The 22034-nt window shown below is 49.6% G+C and overlaps 2 protein-coding genes and 1 non-coding gene across 3 annotated transcripts in view; 1 reads left to right on the forward strand and 2 right to left on the reverse strand.

Annotated features, from left to right (window-relative positions):
• LOC125949561 (ras-like protein family member 10B) overlaps positions 1 to 5053 on the reverse strand; it is a 9013-nt gene extending 3960 nt beyond the window's left edge. Inside the window, exon 1 of the mRNA XM_049676696.1 lies at positions 4907 to 5053. The gene's annotated coding sequence lies outside the window, so the exon portion shown is untranslated. The remainder of the gene's footprint in view (positions 1 to 4906) is intronic.
• Positions 1278 to 1350, reverse strand: Trnaa-agc (transfer RNA alanine (anticodon AGC)). Its single transcript has one exon. It is a non-coding gene; the product is annotated as a tRNA-Ala (tRNA).
• Positions 5054 to 9580: 4527 nt separating the features above from the next.
• Positions 9581 to 18950, forward strand: LOC125949528 (odorant receptor coreceptor). Its single transcript, XM_049676650.1, has 9 exons — positions 9581 to 9979; positions 10429 to 10867; positions 11176 to 11336; positions 12683 to 12781; positions 13062 to 13179; positions 14780 to 14990; positions 18169 to 18373; positions 18462 to 18617; positions 18733 to 18950. The coding sequence occupies exons 2-9, from the start codon at positions 10429 to 10431 to the stop codon at positions 18781 to 18783; spliced, it is 1440 nt and encodes a 479-aa protein (XP_049532607.1). The 5' UTR covers positions 9581 to 9979; the 3' UTR covers positions 18784 to 18950.
• Positions 18951 to 22034: the final 3084 nt, after the last annotated feature.

Here is a 22034-nt window from a genome sequence, read left to right on the forward strand (position 1 = left end):
AATCGCATCAATCACCGTGTTTTTTTTGTTGATCCCTAATTCGGTTTTCCGGCAACACCCATCGAGATACCTGGCGTGAAGATGCTGCTATTTTCTTCTTTTGATGAACTTTTCAATCACCGGACAACATACCATTGAATTTCTTGACAATTTTGTTTTGAGATCATAAGTCCTTGCAGAAGAGATATGCTTTGTCCAAAGTTACGCAACCAATCGAAGCTATGTACGAAGCCTGACGGAAGGACCGGAAAGAAACGGACAGAGACAGAGGCGGCGATAGAAAATTGGTTCACCAAATTTGGTCGGCGAAATGTCACGAACGGATCCGGGACTTTCATGGCCCTTTTGATAGCGGCCTCTTCGGTGATGCGTCTCAAGTTTTTATATCCCCCTCTAATGCTTCCACTGTTTGCGATAGGCGCAGCGACCAGCCAATATGGTATGTCTTACTTGGTGCCCTGCGTTGCCATCGTAGGCAAACAGAGATTCTACGCATGATGGCTACGGTTTATGAGGAACGTGAGCTTCTTGTCGATGATCTGATAACGTAGCAAGCGCAGAAGAGAAATGGTTTTGCTCAAAAAGGCAAACGACAGCTTGAATAATGTCGGCAGCCTCAACTGGAGAGCCAATATGTTCTATTACACATAATGGTTTGTTATGAAGAGGTTTAGATTCACTCTACAGCCGATACATGTTAATTTTTTCAAAATTTGTTTAACTCCTTTTTCTCTTTCAAATTCTTTTGATTGGATATAGTAAAAATAAACAATTCAATAAACAACCTAAAAAACTGCATTTCATGTTCTAATTATGGTAAATTATCTTATCGAAAAAAATAACAGTGGTAGCATTTTTTCTTATAAAATCAGATTATTCAAAATGAAATCAAATCTGATAAATCATTTGTCTTATAAAATCAAAGCAATTGATAATCATTGAGTATAATCATTACGACGCTTGGCATCATAAAAAAATCATAAAAAATGTTGGCCCTTCGACACGACAACAACATTCTTTTACAACTTCTACTCTGCTTTGGGTACGCTCCAATATCCTCTAGAAGGAAGAGTGATATATTTCGCTTATCAGAGGATTCAGAGGGATCTATCTACCCACCTAAAACCTCCCCCGTAGCAATGCTACTCTTTTATCATATTCGAAAGGGGCTAGGGGGGCTAAGAAGGGAGGCTTTTCATTTCCTGCCCTCCCTACGACCCCTGGCATGTCAATTTGCATAGTATAGGGCACTAAAGTAATCTAAAAACGATGAATTTTGGAGATGCCGGGTATCGATCCCGGTACCTCTCACATGCTAAGCGAGCGCTCTACCATCTGAGCTACATCCCCTGATATGTGATTGCAGTGGTAGCCAAATCCAAAATGGACTCGCTGAAACGTATTGCCAATTGACTTTGACCTCCTTTCACCGCAACGGTGGACACAATTCTGCACAACTCTTAGCGAGCATAGCTACAGATATTACTAAAAATATAAAAGAAAGCTCAAAGAGGGAGTGAGTGCCCAATGTCCCCTCCACCCGCTTGAAGAGATATTTTTAGGCGTACACCAGCTCACAAGCTGCAGCATTCACCTCCAACGAATCTTAGCAGCAGAAACATGCTTAATTCTTATGCTCTCGCTTAAACATATTTATACTCGAAAGATGTATCTTCTTAGCAGTTGGTTGCATAATATCCCATAACAAAATATGCCAAAGAAATGATAAATGTGTACCCCGCTACGCTCGGACTTCCGCATCAAAACCTTGCATTGAATGTTCCATAAACTATCACAAAGAAGAGTCCAACTTGGCCCGCAATCGATCAATCAGTAACGCTCAATCGTCTCTTAAGGCAATTCATTAGACCAAACTGCGGTCATTACGGTACCGCGGGGGGACCGAGAGTCTCATCAAACGATTATGAATATTGTTTAGCAAACATTTGCCGATGCGTGCATCGAGTGATACGCAATCTCCCGAAGCTCCCCAGGCACAAGCAGAACTAAATCGCTTCACTTCACTCACTAGAAGACTCTTTGGCATTCCTGGCACTGGATGAGATATGGCTATGGAAAGAGGATTTCAATTTTACCCCCCACCAATGGGAGGGAAACCAAGGGAAGCCCCCTGGAGTTGGCTAACATTGACATTTACGAGGGCCGAGGGCTAATGTTCACCGCATGGAGCAAGGTCAGTGGAGTGATCAGTTGGGTACACAGTGCGCTGATTGCAAAACACATCCAACCCACGATGATTAGATGAAAGGATTTCCGGGGTCCAACCGGCCAGACGCTGATTCCCGCTGCTCCATTGTCGACCGGCCAGCCTCGTGGCAGGATCTTCGGTTCGCTACCTTCGGTGTTCCGAGACCAAGTGAGTGTGTGCGTGTGTACGTGTGTGCGTGTGTACGTGTTTGTGCTTGTGGGTAACCAGATAACAGAGAAACGCAAGACCGGGCGGGGGGGATAACCGGGGATGTCGGGTAACATCGTCTGGGACCGGGGGCTACCACTACCGGCCGGTGTAAGTAGATCAGTTCTCTCATCTCTCGGAATTGCCTCGCATTCAGTGGCGAGCCGACTGGAGGAAGGGGGTGTCCTGGAGCGAAGAAACCAGGACGGTTATACCAGAAAGTTAGTGAAGGTGGAGCTATTTACGGTCTGGCATGGCATTCACAATGCACGTGCTGGTGTACCGCGTTCACATCGTACGCGATTGCAAGGGATGCACTCTGAAAACGACCCCCACACTTTCTTCTCTTCTCTTCTTTCTGTCTCTCTACACCCTTCTTCCGCCCCTTATCTCTGTTGGCACATTTGCATGAATGAAATCCAAAGCAGCTCTTCCGTCTACGGATCCGCAGCAACGATGCTTCCGTTTCCGATGTCCTGGTACCGTCATCAAGCGCGGAATGGAAGAGACCTTTCAAGTTGTTGTCTACGACGATGACGACGACGACGTCATGGTCGTCGATTGCCGCCCATTCTCATCACTTTTGATGATCCTTGGTGCATGCATTACTCCAGAGAAACACGAAGAGAAGTATTTATCGTTTAGCACGATGCCGGCCCCACCGGTAGCGTCTTTCTTCGTCGTCCGCGTCCGTGTTCAAGGAATTCTGGACGAACACTTCTAGCGTGTTCCTGACAATTATGCAGCCATTTGCATCGGTTTAATTGGTTGTGTGGAATGTGACTCTCGCTTATGCATCGCTTGTGTGATCTCGTGGAACAGCACGCAATGAATCTGCGGCTCATTTATGATAAGACATAAGTCGTGTTTATTAACAACCTCAGAGCGATGATGTCGTTGAGCCCGGTTCTGCAATACGTTTACCATGAAAACCAATAAATTCCCTGGCACCAGTAGTCGTTGAAGCACTCCAACACTCCAGCAACGGAAAGAATTCAATCCATTTCATGAACTCCATTGTATCAACTTTTCCAAGAATCGCAAAATTATAAGGATTCCACTGCTTCAAAACCGTACCATCTCCAGTCTCTACGGATACTTGTGACCGATGGTGCGAAGCCACGGGATCACAGCCAACGACGCAAAATCACACCCCAAGAAGCCCTAATCAACCAGCTCTTCCTGCCGCCTCCCTCCCGGGGGGCCGATGATTAATAACGCCCAGCTAGTCGCCACATAATCTTCGAGATTTCTCCTCAAATTTGCTCGCAATCTCCGCTCATGGCCGGACCGAGGGGCCGAGAAATCAATGGAGCCACTGTGACAACACACCCGCCACTACTAATGTAGTGTGTTTACGCTTGATTAAAGCACCCCCGCTGGGTGGACCGGGCGGAAGCGCCAAATCATAGACTTTATCACTTGTCCGCCGTCCGTCGCTGGGGCCAACAATAACAGACAGCGTAAAGCGGACAAGAGAGAGTGTGTGTGAGAGAGAGATGGAGAGAGAGAAGCAAAGAGGCCACAAAACGAAGCACAAATCGAATCCTTTTCGATGCTTCAACCGCCAGCTGGTGTCCACGTTCGGTGCGTGTAGAATTTGGGGGGTGGGGGGGAGAGCACACACAGGAAAAAAAAGGGACGCCCCGGCGTGGCATTCCGCGACGACGAGACGCGTTTAGCAGCGATTGCATAACAGCATCAACGCCGGGGCTTCCTCTGCCGTGCAGGAAACGAGGTGAAGGATGGAGTTACTTCTACCGTCGCCTTCCGGCCGATCCCGTGAGTGCCAGGATTCGGCTTCGGCCATCGCGTTCTCGGTGCTTCCGGCACTCACTACTAACGCGAGTGACGCTCAACGACGTCGGTTGCACGAAGCACGTTCGAGCGAGCGAACCAGGATCGGCACCAGCCCAAAAGTCGTCCGCTAACTCGCCTCCCAGAAGCAACGGAGGTTAGGGAGGAAAGCTTTCTGTCGATATCTTTCGGATTCCAGCCTCCCGACGGTCTAGGCGATGGCCCTTGGTCTCATATTTCCCCGTTTTTCCGCCCTTCTGTAAGTGAAAGTATGCCGCACCTCGAGCGTCGCCATCGCGAAAGGCAATAAATAGGGGATTGGCGATGGAAAGGGGCACAAGGAACGCGAAGGGAACGTAATCGGCTCGTCTAGGCATCCCGACAGCCTTCCCCGTGACAGCTACCACGTGGTACGCCACGGCGACATAAGCGGATTAACTGGAACATTTCAACGATGACGTGACGCGACCAAAACGACGACGACGACGACGGCGACGCGTGTAATTCCTTCGTCAAACCGTTGTTTGATTAATTAGATTGTTATTCCACCACAATCTAGCGTTTGATGTCTGCTGTTTTTTTGCTTCCGGACTTCCATCCTCGCATTTTTTGTGTCCACCGTTTCACAGACAGCCGTACGTGAGTCCGAGAATGGACAGGGAAGGGGGCAATGTGCTTCGAATGTTTATTTACTTTGCTGATCTCGACCTGTGAGTTTGCTGGGACCGCGGGTTCCGGTTGTTCACTCGATGGGCTCGTCTAGCTTGTCACTGGACACTGGATCCGTGCGGCTCGGCACTCCCATTTCCGCTGGTAATCAAATTCAATTGCCAAACACACACACACCCGCACACTCGTATAAATTTTAGACACGTTTTAATGGCTTCAAACAATACACCTTCCGTTAAAGGTACACCGGAAACACTGGATTTATGATATTATCTCTCTTTCACCAGGTAATACCCACGCACACACACACACACACACACACACATGCACCGAAACACTGGGAAAATGATTTCTCCGGAACTAAATGCGAACCGGGAACAGTGGAAAATAATTTACCGAGAACGTGTTGGGCTACCAGGCGTCTCCACCGCCCGGCTTACTTTGTGATTTGTGTGTGATTCACGCCAACAAAAAAAAACAAAACCAACACTCGCGCGGTATCAATGGCAACGCGTCGCGTTGTCGAGACGTCCCCTGGCTGACGGAAATGCCGTGCTCGTGATGGTTGCTGCTGCGATTGGTTTCTACTCCCTTCTAGGACACGTTACACCTCACAGAACGCAGCGCTCGCTCGATAGCACCGCATGCGTATGTACGTAAGTGAGTGTGTGTATGTATGAGCGTTGTGCGAACCAGCAAGAGCAGCAATAGCAGCAGCAGCAGCAGCAGCAACAACAACAATAACAGCAGTGGCGTCTGCAGACCGGGGCCAACCACGTGCTTCCGTTCGGCGTGGAAGTTCAGTTTCGACTGTTCGACGCGTACGCGACGTCCGGCCACCCAGCACCGGGAACTCTCGGTGACGGTGTTCGCGTTCTTGCGAGCCTGAGCGATCTGAGGAATCCCATGAGCACGGTGAGCGGGATGCGGGATGAGCTGATGAGGATCTGCCTCGTGGCCATCGCCGTCGGCAGCCTCGGGAGACAGCATCCAGCATCCAGCCAGCACTCGCTTTCGTTGATTCTGGAGGTCGTCACTCTGGAAGCGGGTTGTACCGAGTTCCTTTCTTTATCAGAATCGCCGCTTATCGGTACTCACGGTACACTCACGGTGCACTCAGTCGCCGATTGGAAGGTACTCGTGCGCACTCCCACGGGAACCGATGAGAAGATGTTTACGCGATTCCAAGCATTCATTTGCAAGGCGCGGCGCAGAGGGTGGGAGAGTAAGGTTGCATAAACAAAAAAAAGCGGTCCACTCGAAACGCTTTTCCTGGAAAAACAGCTGAGTAAAGGGTGACAGCCGCGACAACGGCAACGGCGTTCACTGGGTGATGGGACCGACGACGAGGTTTGACCCTTTTTTTTCGTTTTGGATGGTACGGATACGGGTTATGTTTTATGCTGCACCAGAATGCTAGCATGTACCATGAATCTATTTTGTCGTCATTTCATCCCTTGTTTTTTGGAGGGAGGTGACTCTATTGCCGCGCTCGCGCCTGGAAGCAGAATTGTGCTGATTTGACGGAAAATAGAGTAGTGGAGAGAGAGCGACAGAGAGACAGAATATTCGCGTTCGCAGGATGGTTGTTGTATTTTCATATTGTCATTCAATTGAAATCCGTGGAGTGTTTGAATATTGGATTGTTCCCCAGCCACCTTCTGGCCTATTCCTGTACGATTCTACTGCCTCAAGGACCAATCAACGAACACAAGCACATTAAACTCGCTTCTGAATTGTTTATCCTTGCTGTTGAGTGGGTCATTATGGTCGATTCGGTTTCGTCCAAGTGTTAAACCATTGTCCTAAGCCACTATTTATACTCTCCTTGGACCTCTACTGAGAGATGGATTTGAGGTTAGCCCGCATCCTTCAAGATTCCGAAGAACTATTCCGTGGGAAAGTCTGAAATATGAGCGAAGCATTAATTGCTCTGCCGTGAGTGGGCCAACAACGCCACCGACGATGCCGGCGACCACCACCACCATGGGAAAATCAATTTCGATTTTAATTAAATCCAACTCACGCGTGGCCCAACCGAGACCGGTTGATCCTGCCGACCGGCTTCGCGGCGTACAATGGCCCCGCATTCCGTTGACAGCTATTTATGTACGGGAATGATAACCATCAACCCCAGGCCCTGGCAGGAACGCTGGAATCCTGGAATGCTGGAAGGATGGATGGAATGTCCTCGCATCCATCATCGCCTCGCTGCTTGGGCGAACCAGAATCACATCACATGCCGTGACATGTGGCCCAGTTGTGGTTCCGCTTTGTCTCCGCGAGATGACAACAGGATAATGGGCTCCTTGGTTTGAGTCCTGGTTCGAGACGGGGTCCACCCCCCCTGGTAAACGATGAAGTGATGACCTTCAGTACCCCACACGTCACTCCTACAGCAAGCAAGTGACACCAAAGGAGCGCCTTCCGTTTACCGCACCGAAATGGACCATTTAGTGGGAGTGAACTCCGTCGAGCGCATAAGTGTCGCCGTAAAACTAATAGGCCTGTCCGGCCACTTTATGTGGCCATTCAACCCGTTCTCCGTCTCCGGCCTTCACCTCTGGTTCGATGAGTTTCGCACACACACGCACATACATACGGCGCAGTCGGAGAGGCAAAAGTGAAAGTTGCACGAAAGGATCATCATCGCCATCATTATCATCCGTTTACTGGAACAGGTCGACCTTTTCATGGGCATCTCGAAGTCGAGAGACAAACATGAAAGATGAAGAAGATGATGACGAAGAAGAAAAAGAAGAAGAAGAATCGTGGGAGAGAAAAAAAAAGGCGACGGAAACCGAGCACGACAATGAGGTCCTTCCGGGAGACACGTCTTCCTTTTCGGTTGATGATGATGCGCCCCGGTGGTGCTTCGGCCACGGCACAGAAGGTGTATAAAATATGCTTATTTAAGCTTCCAGGCGAGTGTGTCCAGCGTCTGTGGCGTGTGCCATCGCCCGTGCTATCGGGCCAGCAGCAGGGCCAGTCCTGTTCATGTCCTGTCGGCAACTCCAGGTGCAGACTCAAGGTCGCCTCCACGCCCCTAGAACCCACCTCGGGCTAGACGACGATGGTGCTGAAAATGATAATTTAGTGATCGTGTTAGCACTGGAAACGTTTCACGGCCTGCTAAGCACGTTTCTCTAAATTATGCTCGCCCCGGGGATGGGGGGGAATCTACGTTATCGCTATTTGCGAGGAGCTGCTGCTCGAAGAACGGGACGATTACCTAAACGGCCGGTAAAGTGCCGTAGAGCAGAATTTAAAGCGAGAGAAACACACACACACACACACGGCACATACCTAACGAAAGTGGAAACAATAACGTAACATACTGACCTGCATTATTCTTACCCCAAAACTATGATAACTCGGTAGTTTGTGTGCTTTCCTTTCGCTAAATAGACGAGTGGAGCTGCTCTTAACTGTCCTCTGACTTAACTGTGTCTGCATGATTTATGAGAACCTAAATCGAAAGACTAACAATCTAGTAGCCCTGGGGGCGGAAAGGAAAACGAGCATGACAATGAGCTCCTCAGGTTCTTCTTCCTCAACCCTCCCGGAGGGTGGGTTTTCTTGGCCACAAAACTTTTGGAGCCCATCCACGGGGTTCGTCCGCTGGCCCTGCTGGCTGGCTAGCTGGCTGGCCTTGGGTTGCTAGCCAGTCCTTGGTTGGCATTAATTTTTCATCGTGGGATCTCGGCCCGATGACAAACGTAATCGAACGAACGTCACCAAAGACGACAAATAGTTGCCCGAATGACCGGTTCTTCCCGGTGCGTAAGCTGGAGCAACCGTGTGCGATGGAGATGAGGGAAGCAAAGTGCTCTTCTTTGCTACTCCGCGATCGATCGCTCGGTTATCGGTTATGATGCGGCAGTTTATTTGGATTTGGGGAAGAACTCCTAAATCGTCTCTATTTTGAGGGAGAGTTTATCAAATAGAAAAACATCTTACTGCACACTTGCCCGGGGGGCAAAAAAAAGATCGCAGAAAATCAATGATGCCAAGACACACCCTTCGGTAGATGTGTCCTTCGCCCGGGAGCAATGTCAGCTCGCTGCTGGTGCACCTTGGTTCCAGCGAAAGGGCGAAAAACAATTAGCAAAGAAATATACTTCCCGTGTATGTGTGTTTATGGCGTCGAGGACATATCAGAATCCCCTTGTCTCTCTCTTTCTCTTTCTTTCTCTCTCTCTCTCTCTCTCTCTTTGTTTCCTTCTCCGTATCAATGGATGGATGGGCTCGGTTGTTAGCATAAAAGATTCAAACGCTTAAAAACCTGTTCCACCAAAGCCGTCATACGTCGTCGTCGTTATCCGCGGGTACTGTGGCCCGCGTATGAGTGTCGTTGTAACATATCGACACGCGCCATTTCCGGGCAAGTGGATGGTGGGAAAATATGTTTATTAGCCGCTAGTGGCCGACAGATGTTCCACCTTGGGAATGGCGCTTCAACTTCAACACCGGAAATGCTACCGGGCATGTGTGTGTTTGTGTATAATATAAATTAAAGGCGTCGGTGCAGCTGTACCGACCGGTGTTTCTGGTGGTGGTGATGTGTGTGGTTTTCACGCAGGATCCAAACCCCAGCGGCCACGTAAGCGCTAGAAACAATGGACCAAGGATCTGCGACCAAGTGTGACTCTCGGGTGCTTAATACCGATTTGTACGCCGGACGTGATGGACCTGCCGAGTGCGAGGGACTAAACATCCGTTCCTAAAACAATTGAACTGTTCTTGAAAGTGAATCTGAAGCTGAATGTAGATGCGTAACGAAAATGGACGCTTGAATTGATCACGGGGTGGAAAAAGAAGTACTTACTTTCCTCTGGTGACCCATGGGCAGACGAGAGACTTTTGTGAGTTGTCTTCTTAAGGAATGTTTCCTATCTTCTGGTTGCATCAAACGGTCAACTTCAGCTTTCCTAGCAAGTGACAAGACCAGCGCCTCGTGTTGTAGTGACAAAGTTGTTGAACATTTGTGTGAATCCGAGCAAGTTTTGTGAAAAGTATTTGATAAGTTTCCGTTATCCTGTCGACGGTGCGCGTTGGTGGTGTTCCGGTGCGAAGGCAACATAATACTCCGTAAAAGTCAGTATTACACGACAGAAAGAATTCATCCCCTTGCTTGGTAGCAGTTGCTCAAGTTTGCTTTCCACTCTGTGGAGCTATAAATCACAATACATTTTGAATGGCTGCAGAGTATGAGAAGTACAAGAAATGCACCAAGTTCCTGATGCACGAAGTGCACCAGCAAGTTCTGAAGCCTTTGAAACGACAGAATAGCCTCTATGGAATTCGAACCAGACAGGCATCATGACATCAGAACAGTGTATTGTTTGAACTAAGGATTTCAGAGAGACCGCCGGCTCCGATGGTGCCCGCTGTTCTGTTTATAGTCGATAAGCCTGCAAACAGCTGCACCGGGAACGGGAACGGGAGTGTTGATTCAGTCGCTTAAAGCGTCAATAAATCAAAGCTATAGCAAGGCTTGTCGTATTTTCTGCCACGTTTTTGACTTAACCATTTTCTACCATCAGATGCAGGTGCAACCTACCAAGTACGTCGGCCTGGTGGCCGACCTGATGCCCAACATCCGGCTGATGCAAGCGAGCGGCCACTTTCTGTTCCGTTACGTCACCGGTCCGATCCTGATTCGGAAGCTGTACTCCTGGTGGACGCTGATCATGGTGCTGCTCCAATTCTTTGCCATCTTGGGCAATCTGGCGACCAACGCCGATGATGTGAATGAGCTTACGGCCAATACCATAACGACCCTGTTCTTCACACACTCGGTCACGAAGTTCATCTACTTTGCGGTCAATTCGGAGAACTTCTACCGTACACTGGGCGTGTGGAACCAAACCAACTCGCATCCACTGTTTGCAGAATCGGATGCACGCTACCATTCGATTGCCCTGGCCAAGATGCGCAAGCTGCTGGTGCTCGTGATGGGGACCACCGTGCTGTCGGTTGTCGGTAAGTACGTTCGGAAGCCGTACGGCTTCATTCGCGTCGATGGGACATTTGCTCTATCCCCGAAAACTCTCGAACCGGCGAACCGGCGGGAATCGCATCCATCCAGGTAGAGAACTTCCGGTTGATTAATCACCGTCGTCATGCCGATGCTCCCTTGATGCTGGTCATCCGGGATGCTACGTCGGGATTACGTGATCACCAGCTCGTACATTCCGCCCAGACAGTGCGTTCTCTCGATTAAAGATGCTCGATATTCTACTATTCTTTCTTCTTTCTGCCATGCTTTTTGTCGTCGTTCTGCAAATCAGCCTGGGTCACGATTACATTCTTCGGCGAGAGCGTGAAGAATGTGCTCGATAAGGAAACGAACGAAACGTACACGGTGGAGATCCCTCGGCTGCCCATCAAGTCCTGGTATCCGTGGAATGCGATGAGTGGACCGGCGTACATCTTCTCTTTCATCTACCAGGTAGGTTAGGCTAGGTCCCTTGGTGCCGTAGGTGGCAGCACTGTTCATCATCAGCCTCATCATTCGCCTCATCATCATCATTATTCAGGAGTCACCACGGACCTACGCCATTGTCATACTACGGCAAGACGTGTAGCACCAGAGCGAAAAGAGAAAAGAAATTGAAGGCCTTGCCGGTGCTTTGTGAGCTTTGTAGGGATGGGTCTAGCTTCGGGCGGACATACGATGGAGAAAGCGATGATTATGCGGCATGTCGGAACAATTTTTACTTTCCTAGATTACCATTTTTGCGCGTGGGCTCTCGGTCTTCGGTTATGCAACTGACAGGCGAGGGTCCGTTTAGAACCTAATTTTGAAGTCTCGGTGAAAGGTACAGTGGCCCTTTTTTCCTTTTTTGTCTCATCACAGCAACCCATGAAAATGGCTCGCGATGCGAACGTGACAAAATGACCACCAAAAAGGTGATTAAAGCGGTCGCTTACGTTCGCTTTGAAATATTAGCACAACATTGCGATGCTTTTTAAGGATGAATTGTGTCGATTTCATGCCAGGATGTCAAGGTGACCCTCACCGAAAATGTCCCAGCGCTGCACAATTCATTAGCAAACAATGGAGGAGATTGTAATTGGTCTTTTAATAATCGTTAAAGCAAACGAGGTCATAAAGACAAAGCGGTGCAGCAGCGGTGATAAGATAGCCCGGCCCCACCCCACTCCTCATTTTCTTTGTCCATACAAGCGGCTGCCATCTTTCTGGCGCTCCGCTAGTGCAGGATGCAGACGAATTATCTTCAACTCTAAATAGTATCGTCTCTGGGTAAGTGACGAACAGCAGGGCCCCCGGGAGGGGGGAGGGTTGTGCAGGAACCTACACCGAAACTTCCGCTTCCGGACCCAGAACCGGTGCCGGAGCGTAATAAAGTTTGATGGGTATTTTTAATTTTATTTCCCCTCGTAAGCGCTTAATGGACTTTTCATGCTTGAGAAAGCCGCCTTCCAGGGGGAGACGGTGGACTGTCCAAGACTCCAGATCTCGAGAAGGGTTTACGGGGGGGGAGGGAGAGCCGCTGACCGTTTTGATTTTCGGGCTTGGCCCGAGTGATGGCCAGGCGCTCGCCCACGACCAAGTTGTTAACACTTGCAATCAATATTGCTCTCATCAATCTAGTAGTCCGGCGAATGCGTCTGGACGTCTTGGTCTAGACAGACGATGCTGCTCGGGCCCAACACTAAACACCGCCCCAGCCATCACCACGTTAATGTATTAGCTAGTGCACTGACTGCCTGGTTGGCGCTTTTTTCTCTCTCTCTCTCTCTCCCTTTTCCTCTCGGTTTCCCTCTTCACAGATCTACTATTTGCTGTTCTCGATGGTCCAGAGCAACCTCGTCGATGTCATGTTCTGTTCCTGGCTGCTGTTGGCTTGCGAGCAGCTGCAACATTTGAAGGTAATGGCGATTGAGTGGTCGGTCGGTCGGTCGGTCAGCTCAATTCCCACCCAAGGGGCCTCACTCACTCACTCACTTTCCTTCTCTCTCTCGCTCGTCTCGATTCCCTTATGCTTGATCCTTCTCTTCAACACGTTCTCCAACCGAACCAACGCGTCTCTGGTGGATTGCATCGGGCATCGGGCATCGGCGAATCGACCATCTTGCCACGGCCACGAAACGACGCCATCCCCGTAATTGACCTCATCACTCTTTTGCTCGCTCGCGGTGCTTAAACCAGGGCATCATGCGGCCCCTAATGGAGCTTTCTGCCTCGCTGGACACCTACCGGCCCAACTCGGCGGCGCTTTTCCGAGCAATTTCAGCTGGCTCCAAATCTGAGCTGATCCTCAACGAAGGTACGTACCGTGCTCGCGTGTGTGTGTGTGCTTTGTGGCTTTTACGAGAAGAATTCGTGAGATTGAGCGAGACTAGCCAGACCGGAAGCTAGGCCAGGAAGACCAGGAGGTTCCGACACGGACGGACTGAACACATCAGAGACGACCACGACGACGACGACGACGATGATGATGATGGAATGACTTTGTCTGTCTAGTCGCTTGGGAGGAGGACCACTGTTGCCGGTTGCCGACCACCGTCCAGGACCAGACTTGGCTCCAATGTTACTATTCGCGAGGACGAAAAAGTGGGCGAGCGTGACAAGTGTAGCCGGCCGGCCGCTGGTGCTGATACTGTTGGTTTTGGTGCGTGGTTTGGTGGCTCTCGGTTCTCGGAAAAGCTGAAACAGGACAAGAGGTGGAAAAAAACGGCCAGCAGAAAACATCCTATAAATTGAAGTTTAAAAATAGATTCTCACCATCCCACACCGGCCATCGGCAGTCGGTGTCTGCGTCTAGCACCACGCCACAGCAAACACGCCACTGCCGCCGCTGCTGCTGCTGCTGCTGCTGGTGGTGGGATTCAATGTGGCCACAGGCCACACTAATGGTTTGCCACAGTGCTGTGCCAATGTTTTATGTTCACACAAACTCTAAAAGGCGGACCGAAACGAAAGCAAATGGCATATCTGACGCGAGGTTATCATCAACCACAACGTTATGGATCGCGCTGTAGTGCAAATCACTCAATACGGTTCACGCGCAAACTTCTCACCGGCTCGCGGCACCGCGTGACAACCACGGCGGCGTGCGCCCGGAGTGCGGTGGCCGCTCGGAGTGCTACGCGAAATGCATATTAAAAACCACCCTCATCGTAACCTCCCTCGGTGGTGATGTTTGCCCTCGCTGCTGCTGCGACTTTTTGTCCCTTTTGCTGTCGCCTTTTCATCTCTTTGATGGAGGTGGCCGCTGAAGCTGAAGGGTGCGTGTTTCATTTTGGAGAGAATTTCAATTCATACCATCCCCGGATCTGTCTGCCGATCGGCGAGCTAGTTTATTATCGGTTGCTTTTTGGTGTGTGTGTGTTGATTGTGGCACAGTGGCCAAAAGATACTCAATAGTGAAGCACGGGAGTGGCTTTAGTAGCGCGCGCGGTTTTTGGGAGGCTTTCAACCGACAGAGAGAGAGGGTTCGATTGGTAGAGCGCTTGATTGGCATGTTAGAGATAGTGAGTTAAAAACCGGGGGCCCTGCAACTCTAGTAAGCGACCAACCGAAAAGGTTTGTTTGATCCTGCTATTGATGTCCAGGGAAGATAATTCTCTCCAAATGATTTCCCCCTAAAAATATATATCACTTTTCCAAATGAAAATACAATGGAATTGAAAGGAAAAGCGGAAGAAAATCTCCTTTCATCTTCTTCAACACTCTTGTTTTTCCGTGTGATCCAATGTCCCTTTCCATGTCACCTGCTGCTGCTGCTGCTGGTGATGTTTGGATGTGATGTGGTGTCCGTTTGTTTATTTCTGTCGCCGGGTGGCATCCGGCCGATCCGATCTCTTATCACTTTCTTACTCTTTTACTTTCATGCTTTTCTTCTCCCCTTTCATTTAAATCCACAGAAAAGGAACCCGAACCTGTGAAGGACTTTGATCTGAGCGGCATTTACAGCTCGAAGGCGGACTGGGGCGCTCAGTTCCGGGCACCGACGACCCTGCAAACGTTCGACGAGAACGGCCGGAACGGGAACCCGAACGGGCTCAGCCGGAACCAGGAGATGATGGTACGGAGCGCCATCAAGTACTGGGTCGAGCGGCACAAGCACGTCGTACGGTAGGTCATTTCGCCAACAAGCAAAAACAGATCCCCCCACTCCGGATGGTTGTGGTTCTCCCGTTCCGTTCGTTCTGCGCTCAAGTGTGCGCTTCACTTCGAGAAAGCAACGACAATCGAAACGACGGAGTAAGAGGAACAACCAACGAGGAACCAAGCCGTGCCTTGCCGGGGCCAAGAAAAGGAACCGCTCCCGAGCGCTCTCGTATCGTAGACGTTGGGGATGGGCCAACACGAGCCGGTTCGAGCAACCTTAAGGATGCTGGATGCTTCTCTTTTCTGCCTTTCCTTCGCCGGTATTTGCGGCACCGTTTTTCCGCGGCATTCTAATGGCGAATGCTCAGCTGTAATCATGATGAAATGAGTACTTGGCTCAAGTAACGACATTAAATTGGTTGTATATACGTCCCGTGCTGGGTCCTAGGTACTAAAAGGACGTCAACAGGTTGGGGGAGAGGAGTTCGTTCTTCTCCTTCGCCATCGATAGCTCCTATTTGCACCGAGCGGCACACTGAACTCCTTGTTTCCTTCAAGGAGACGACCACTTAAACCGTTGTCACCATCGTCGGATGATCGTCTCTGTTCGTCGTGAACGTTTCAAGATAAGAAAATTACCTTTCTGCCGGTTCCAGGTCACCGATCCATGGTTTGTGTGTCTGTGTCTGTGTTTGTGTGCCTGCAAGGCAAGACATATCTTTTTTCGTCGCTGCCGTTATTGAAAACATTTTTCATAAATCATTCACCTTCATCCCCCCCCGGGTTCTGACGCGGCCATTTTGTTTTGGAAAATCCTCCCAAATCCTGATCAATGACTCGACTCGACGGTGCGCGAACCATTTTACATCATACAGCACGTCACCGTAAGCAACTGTGCGCGGAGATGGAGGGCGTAAATCGTTTGGCAAATATTCTCAAATCCTATCGCTACTTCCATCTCCTCGGTACACCGCACCAGCAACTGGCCGGATTGTATCATGGGGTAAGCTTAGGGTACGCGGTGCTATCGAGACCCAACAGATGGGAATCGGAACCTGCCTCGGATGCCTTACTGCGGGCGCTTTCCTCTGTCCCATAAATCGTCCGAGAAACCAACCCCCCCAGACCGACCGACCGTTCGAACCGCGCCAAAGCGAATAAATGTTCGGTAGATCGGAAAACGTTTAGCTGCCACACGAACGGGCGAACGAAAATTGAATCATCCGGACTTGCCGCTCCGGCTAACTCCGGCTGGCTGGTGCTGGCTTGTTATCGTTGCTCTCGGGATTACAGGCATCGCATCGGTGGCCTGGAACCAACGAACGGTTTCGAAAGCGGAGTCATTGGCAGTGGCATCTGTTTCGCCTAATACAGCAGTAAATTTCGTTAGACACGTCGACTTGATTTGGCAATATTTGGCTTTCGTTCACCAACGTTCACCACCACCATCGGTTGAGGCCACATAATGCTAACAGGGTCCAGTGTTGCCCTCGACCCGACCATCGAGACCGGTATAATCGATATGCAGTTCCACCAAACCGCCACCACATTGCTTATCATCCTGACAGCACACAGCGTCATCGTGACGTGGCTTGGTTTTGCAGATCGTTTCTGTCGGTGTGTGAGAACGGGCGTATGTCAGGCGTGTTTGTGTTTATGTTTCCACTTTCCATTCCACTCCGGATGGCCACATGCGAACACGGAAAACTCCATTTATTGAACTCGCGATACTCCGCGATACGCGCGATGATGTCGTGCCGTCAGCCGGTGTCCTTAGTGTTCGCATACGAAATTTGGCAGCGGGTTTAAGACCATCGCAGCAATCCAACTTTGCGCCGAAAGTTCTTCGCTCCTCGCGGACCATCAAAACGGAAAGCAAAATGCCGACTGCGAATGCGACACGCCGCGTGGCACCGTTGGCTGTCATCGACGTACTTCGCAGTATCGCTACATCGGACGGACCATCAGTGACAGGGAATTGTTCCCGTAGTCGCTAACCTGCAGCCCATCATCACACGACAAACATACACACACACACACCGGCAAAGCGTCTACCTTCTTTCGGGCACAGAATTGGAATGCTGCGAGCTCTAAGGGAGTTTCCCGGGAGCGAGATTTCCCAGAGAGCATTATTCCATGTGTTTGTTTCCACGTTCCTTGTGTTGTGCGCGGGCATTGCGGGTTGTTCCGACTGTCGCGCGGAATGTGTGCCAGCGCGTCGGTCGCGCCACCGGGGCCGTTTAACGGAAACAAGAAAAGCCCTCCAGCCGTCACCATGTGTCGTTCTGTTCGTCTGTCTATCCGAGTGTGTCTGTGGGTGGTGGTGCTTGGTATCCTCGCCCGGTAGCTTGTGTTGAGCTTTGAGCCCATTTCATTCTATCCAACCTCGGGTTTTTTTCGTTTCGTTTTTGTTTCCACTCGCTTTCATTGCTCCAGAGCATTGAGTTTTGAATTAACCACGGTTCTGGAACACTTTTCACTTCTCGTCCAGCACTGGCGATGGCGAAAGCACCAAGCATAGCGCTAGGGATTAGAAAGGTCGTTAGGTGCCCGACCACAGTCCCTCCTGGTGGCATGCCACATTCGGATGAAAAGAACTCTTTAAGACGCGAACGACTCAACTCGATAGCCACACCACACCAACAGTCGGTCGGTGGTTACCAAACGACCGGCTTGTTTGAGTTTGTTGGTGATTTTGTGGAACTCACCAAAGCATAAGCGTGCGACCAATAATCGTCTTAGGATTGATGTGTGCTTTGCCTCATTGGGTTCTCCGACTCATTTAGCATCACCACCGGATGGTAAACGAGCTCACACTAGATCAATAACATTTGGAACTTTCCTCGAAATGTGCCGGCGCAAATTTCACTCAAGCGACCGTAATACCTATTAGCAGACCGTTTGACAGTTCCCGGAGTCCATTCACGAATATCAGAAACGATGTTTTTGCTCTTCCGAGAGCCGGTTTCATAGCATTTCATCATCGTTTCCTATCGTCGAGAAACTCGTTGGCAACCTAAGCCGAAGCCGACTTGATCGATGATTACAAAGTTTACCGAGAAAAGCAAAAGTGTCACCAATTCCGGCACCAATCGAGAACGCTCGAAGGCTCGATTGCGGTCTTTCCTCTATCCAAGAACTGCTATTGCTGCTGCTGCTGCTGCTGCTCTTATCTGCTTCTCACTCGTCTTCATTTCGGCAGACTCGTTACGGCCATCGGTGATACGTACGGACCGGCGCTACTGCTGCACATGCTGACGTCCACCATCAAGCTGACGCTGCTCGCCTACCAGGCCACCAAAATCGATGGCGTCAACGTGTACGGATTGACCGTGATCGGGTACTTATGCTACGCCCTGGCCCAAGTGTTTCTCTTTTGCATCTTCGGCAATCGGCTCATCGAGGAGGTACGGATGAAGCCGGTTGAGCATCCGGTTGCCAGCATTATGAAATGGTAATCCGTCTCTTCTCTTCCGACTCGACTCCGACTTCCAGAGCTCATCCGTAATGGAGGCGGCCTACTCGTGCCACTGGTACGACGGTTCCGAAGAGGCGAAAACCTTCGTCCAGATCGTATGCCAGCAGTGCCAGAAGGCGATGACCATTTCCGGAGCCAAATTTTTCACCGTCTCGCTGGATCTGTTCGCTTCGGTAAGTTGCGCGTTGCCCCTTGGGGTCTTTTGCTCGCTTTTACTGCAAATCGAATCCGGGGTTATGGGCTAACATTCTCTCTTATCTCATCTCTGTCTCTCGCTCATACCACTAGGTTCTTGGAGCCGTTGTTACCTACTTCATGGTGCTGGTACAACTGAAGTAATCAACCTGAAATCCTAAAATGCAAATACCTGAAACAATGAGACACCTCACCTCAAACACACCGATCTCAACACCTGAACACACAACAATTGAAGAAACGGAAGCGATACCGAGCGAGACGGTCCTCATAGTAAAGTGAAAGCTAAAAGCCCAGAGTAAAGGATTCTTCATCAGCAACAGTAGCAGCAGCAACAGCTCGCAGCAAAACTATGATTGTACCTTGAGAAACCCAATGCAACGTGTGACAACCCTAGTAGTAGTGAGAAATAAAGACAAACAACTGTTTCGCTTAGTGCATCACCACGTTCGAAGAGGCAAAGGGCATTTATTTCATTTAGAAATTGTTTCTCGTTTCAGCTCTATTGGATGTGTGTGTGTGTGCGTTGAGAGCCTGCGTTATGCATTCCATTTTGCATATCTCTCCGATTCAATCCAATGGAAGAGGCACCTCGCTACGTCATTCGGGCCATTGCTTCTTATCGTCTCTTCCGGAGTCCAAACTCAATTAAAACCATCCATGGCCTGGCGTTGCATTGGCCGCACGGGCGGGCGATGAGAGAAGATTGCATAAATGATAGAAAATCCGAAATTATTCATCAGCCCGGTTGGCTGGTTGGTTGGCCCGGGTTTGGCAAACACTGAAAGCGTCAGAGAGCAAAAAACGCGAAAGAATTCAAATTCCAAATTGTCTACATCCTTCCTTCATCTTGCGCACACAACCGCGCCCAATTTCGGTCAAGTGAAAAGCTGGAAAGGGGAGGAGCAGCAAAAAATCGAATGCATAAATTAGCAAATTTTCGCGAAAAAAAAAACCCCGTTGTACGAACAGCGCGAAAGCAGCATTTCGTGTCTGTGTTTCTCACTTCCTTGACCAAAGAACGGACCAACTGCCGGTGGTCCATGTGAGGCGAGCCGGGAGGGAAAACTTTTTGGGGAATAACTTTCTCACCACTACCAACGCAACCGACGGCGAAGCATCAGAGCTTCATCTCGGAATGGGCCGCGATCAGCGTTGAGGCTGCTGCTTTCTTTGTGCAAAATGCAATCTCAATCGCACCGTCATCGTCATCGTCATCGGGGCATAATGCTTGGCTGGTCGTGCACTTTCGTCGTGTTTTTATGACACTAACGCCCGAAGAAGCCGGCCACCACCCGGTACAGGCTGGTGGATGGGTGCACCCATTGTTTCCGCACACTTTTAATGGCTTTTTGGTCGTTGGGTTATTAACGAAATGGATGTAAATTGGCGAGGCGAATCTGGCAACCGAGAGGCACTTGGCAAAGCGACTATAAAGCTCAGCCTCGCGCATAGTTCGGTGTGTAGTAGGTTATGATCGGTTGAATGATTTCATCGCACCCATTTTGCTTGTCAAACAAACTTAGAGCAAGCGATGCAACTCAATTTTCTTCAATTCACACCAGTTGGTTCGATAACTCTTATGTTCATCGCGCTTATTTACTAGAAATCGTCGTTTTCTGAGTAGACGATATATTGGATCATTCAATTAGAGTTTTTCAAATCAAATTCAACGGTTTTTCTGGATTTTTCTTCGATACAAAAATATGTATCTTACTCTGTTGAGTATTTTAGATAATAATTTAAAAAATGCTAAAAAGTATTATGAGCATTTTTGCACAGGGTTGATGCAATTATGGAAATAGCGGAACACGTCTAAAACAACAAATTGATCAAAGCTATATAATTTGACCATATCATTAATCCTACTTTATTGGTACTACGTATCCTTTTTTCTTGAATAAATTTAGCTGTATTTCATTATCTAACCAATCCCATCTGGATTAAAACGCGTATTGATTCTTGTCTCCACGAAAACACGCCTTTCTCCAAACCCGAAAAACCATACGAACTGTCGCAGGGAATAGGAAAATTGAGGGAAAAAAACAAGTCCACAAACGAACCCTTAATCAGTTGGTCACCTTATGCTCTCCGCTAAGGTAACAACCTTGCTCGCATTGAAATGTGATCTTCCAACCGTGCAGCGTTCCGAAGCGAACTCAATTTACTTATCATAACGCACCGACCGACGGAGAGCATCGCTCTCGTGACGTAAATCGGTAGCTCCGGTAGTCCGGTGGTTTCGGCTACACCGCTTCTACATATTACATCACCCCGTGGTGGCCATCATGCTGCTGCTGCTGCTGCTGCTGCTTCGTTGGGCTGCTAGAGTTTCACCGGCGGTGGCCCGACACTCGCGCCGAATAATGAACAAATCATAAACATATGTTATATCAGCTCCAGACGAAAGGTGAGTCACCGGAAGTGCGGCAACCGAGGCGACGAGGAAAGGGTGGTCCGTTCGTTCGTTCGTTCTTCGGTCCGGATCCGGTGCTCCGTGTTGAAACGGTTTCGCACAACCGAAGGTCGGTTACCGTTGCTTTCTGCTCGGAGACTCCTCGAAGCTTCTAGCTGCAGATGCAGAAGCTGCTGCTGCTGCTGCTGCTGTTACTGTTGCTTCTTCTGCACAGCTTCTGCCAACCTTGGGACGTACGTCTTGGTGGCTAGTCGGGATGTGTGTGTGTGTGTGTGCACCAGGGCATCCATACGGTGTTACGGACCCGGGACGAACCAGACCGTAACCAATGTTCCAGTATCGCGTATAATTATCTCGTTAGTAAGCGGTCGGTCCACCGTGAGCGCGTTTGTAATCGCGCGCCCAAGGAAGCCACGATGTTTCTTCTATGATATCCGAGCACGGGTGTGTGTGTGTGTGATAAGCAAACGAGTGGAGATTATTTAAAAATGTCACATAAGGACGCTGAAGGCGTTGGAACTGCAAAAAAAGCACAAGAAATTCACAAAAAAGTTTCGAAACTAGCAAACGCTAGCTCCGATTTCGAATGGTTTGATCAAAACGCATTAACGCACCTACCTGGCATGCTGCAACTGATGCACTTTGGTTATCAACAACCGCCCATTGCCTCACTCCAGCGCACAAAGGGGCATGGAAATACCGTCGATCGATCGAACACACACTCCACGCAATGCAACATGCGCGATGAAACGCGCAAACCCAAGGGGTGGTTGTAGCACCACCACCGGCACCAACAGTAGCGAGGAAATGATAAAGTTTGCAATTCCTTTCCTCGATATGGCGTGAGGGAGCATCGTTGGGTGTTCCGACATCACAACCCACATTACACGCTGCACTACGCTGTCCGATTGAACCAGAACAGTTCAGCTTTGTGTTTGGCCTTTTTGGTTTGGCCTGCTCGGACCACCATCGGTTACGC

This window comes from Anopheles darlingi, chromosome 2, assembly GCF_943734745.1.
Source record: "Anopheles darlingi chromosome 2, idAnoDarlMG_H_01, whole genome shotgun sequence".
NCBI lineage: Eukaryota > Metazoa > Arthropoda > Insecta > Diptera > Culicidae > Anopheles > Anopheles darlingi.

Excerpts from the sequence above, each read along its gene's own strand:
- LOC125949528 (XM_049676650.1), top strand. The coding sequence starts at position 10,429 with ATGCAGGTGCAACCTACCAAGTACGTCGGCCTGGTGGCCGACCTGATG. Across the intron at positions 11,337-12,682 it reads TCTTCTCTTTCATCTACCAG|ATCTACTATTTGCTGTTCTC; the intron begins GTAGGTTAGGCT and ends CCCTCTTCACAG. Across the intron at positions 13,180-14,779 it reads TGAGCTGATCCTCAACGAAG|AAAAGGAACCCGAACCTGTG; the intron begins GTACGTACCGTG and ends TTAAATCCACAG.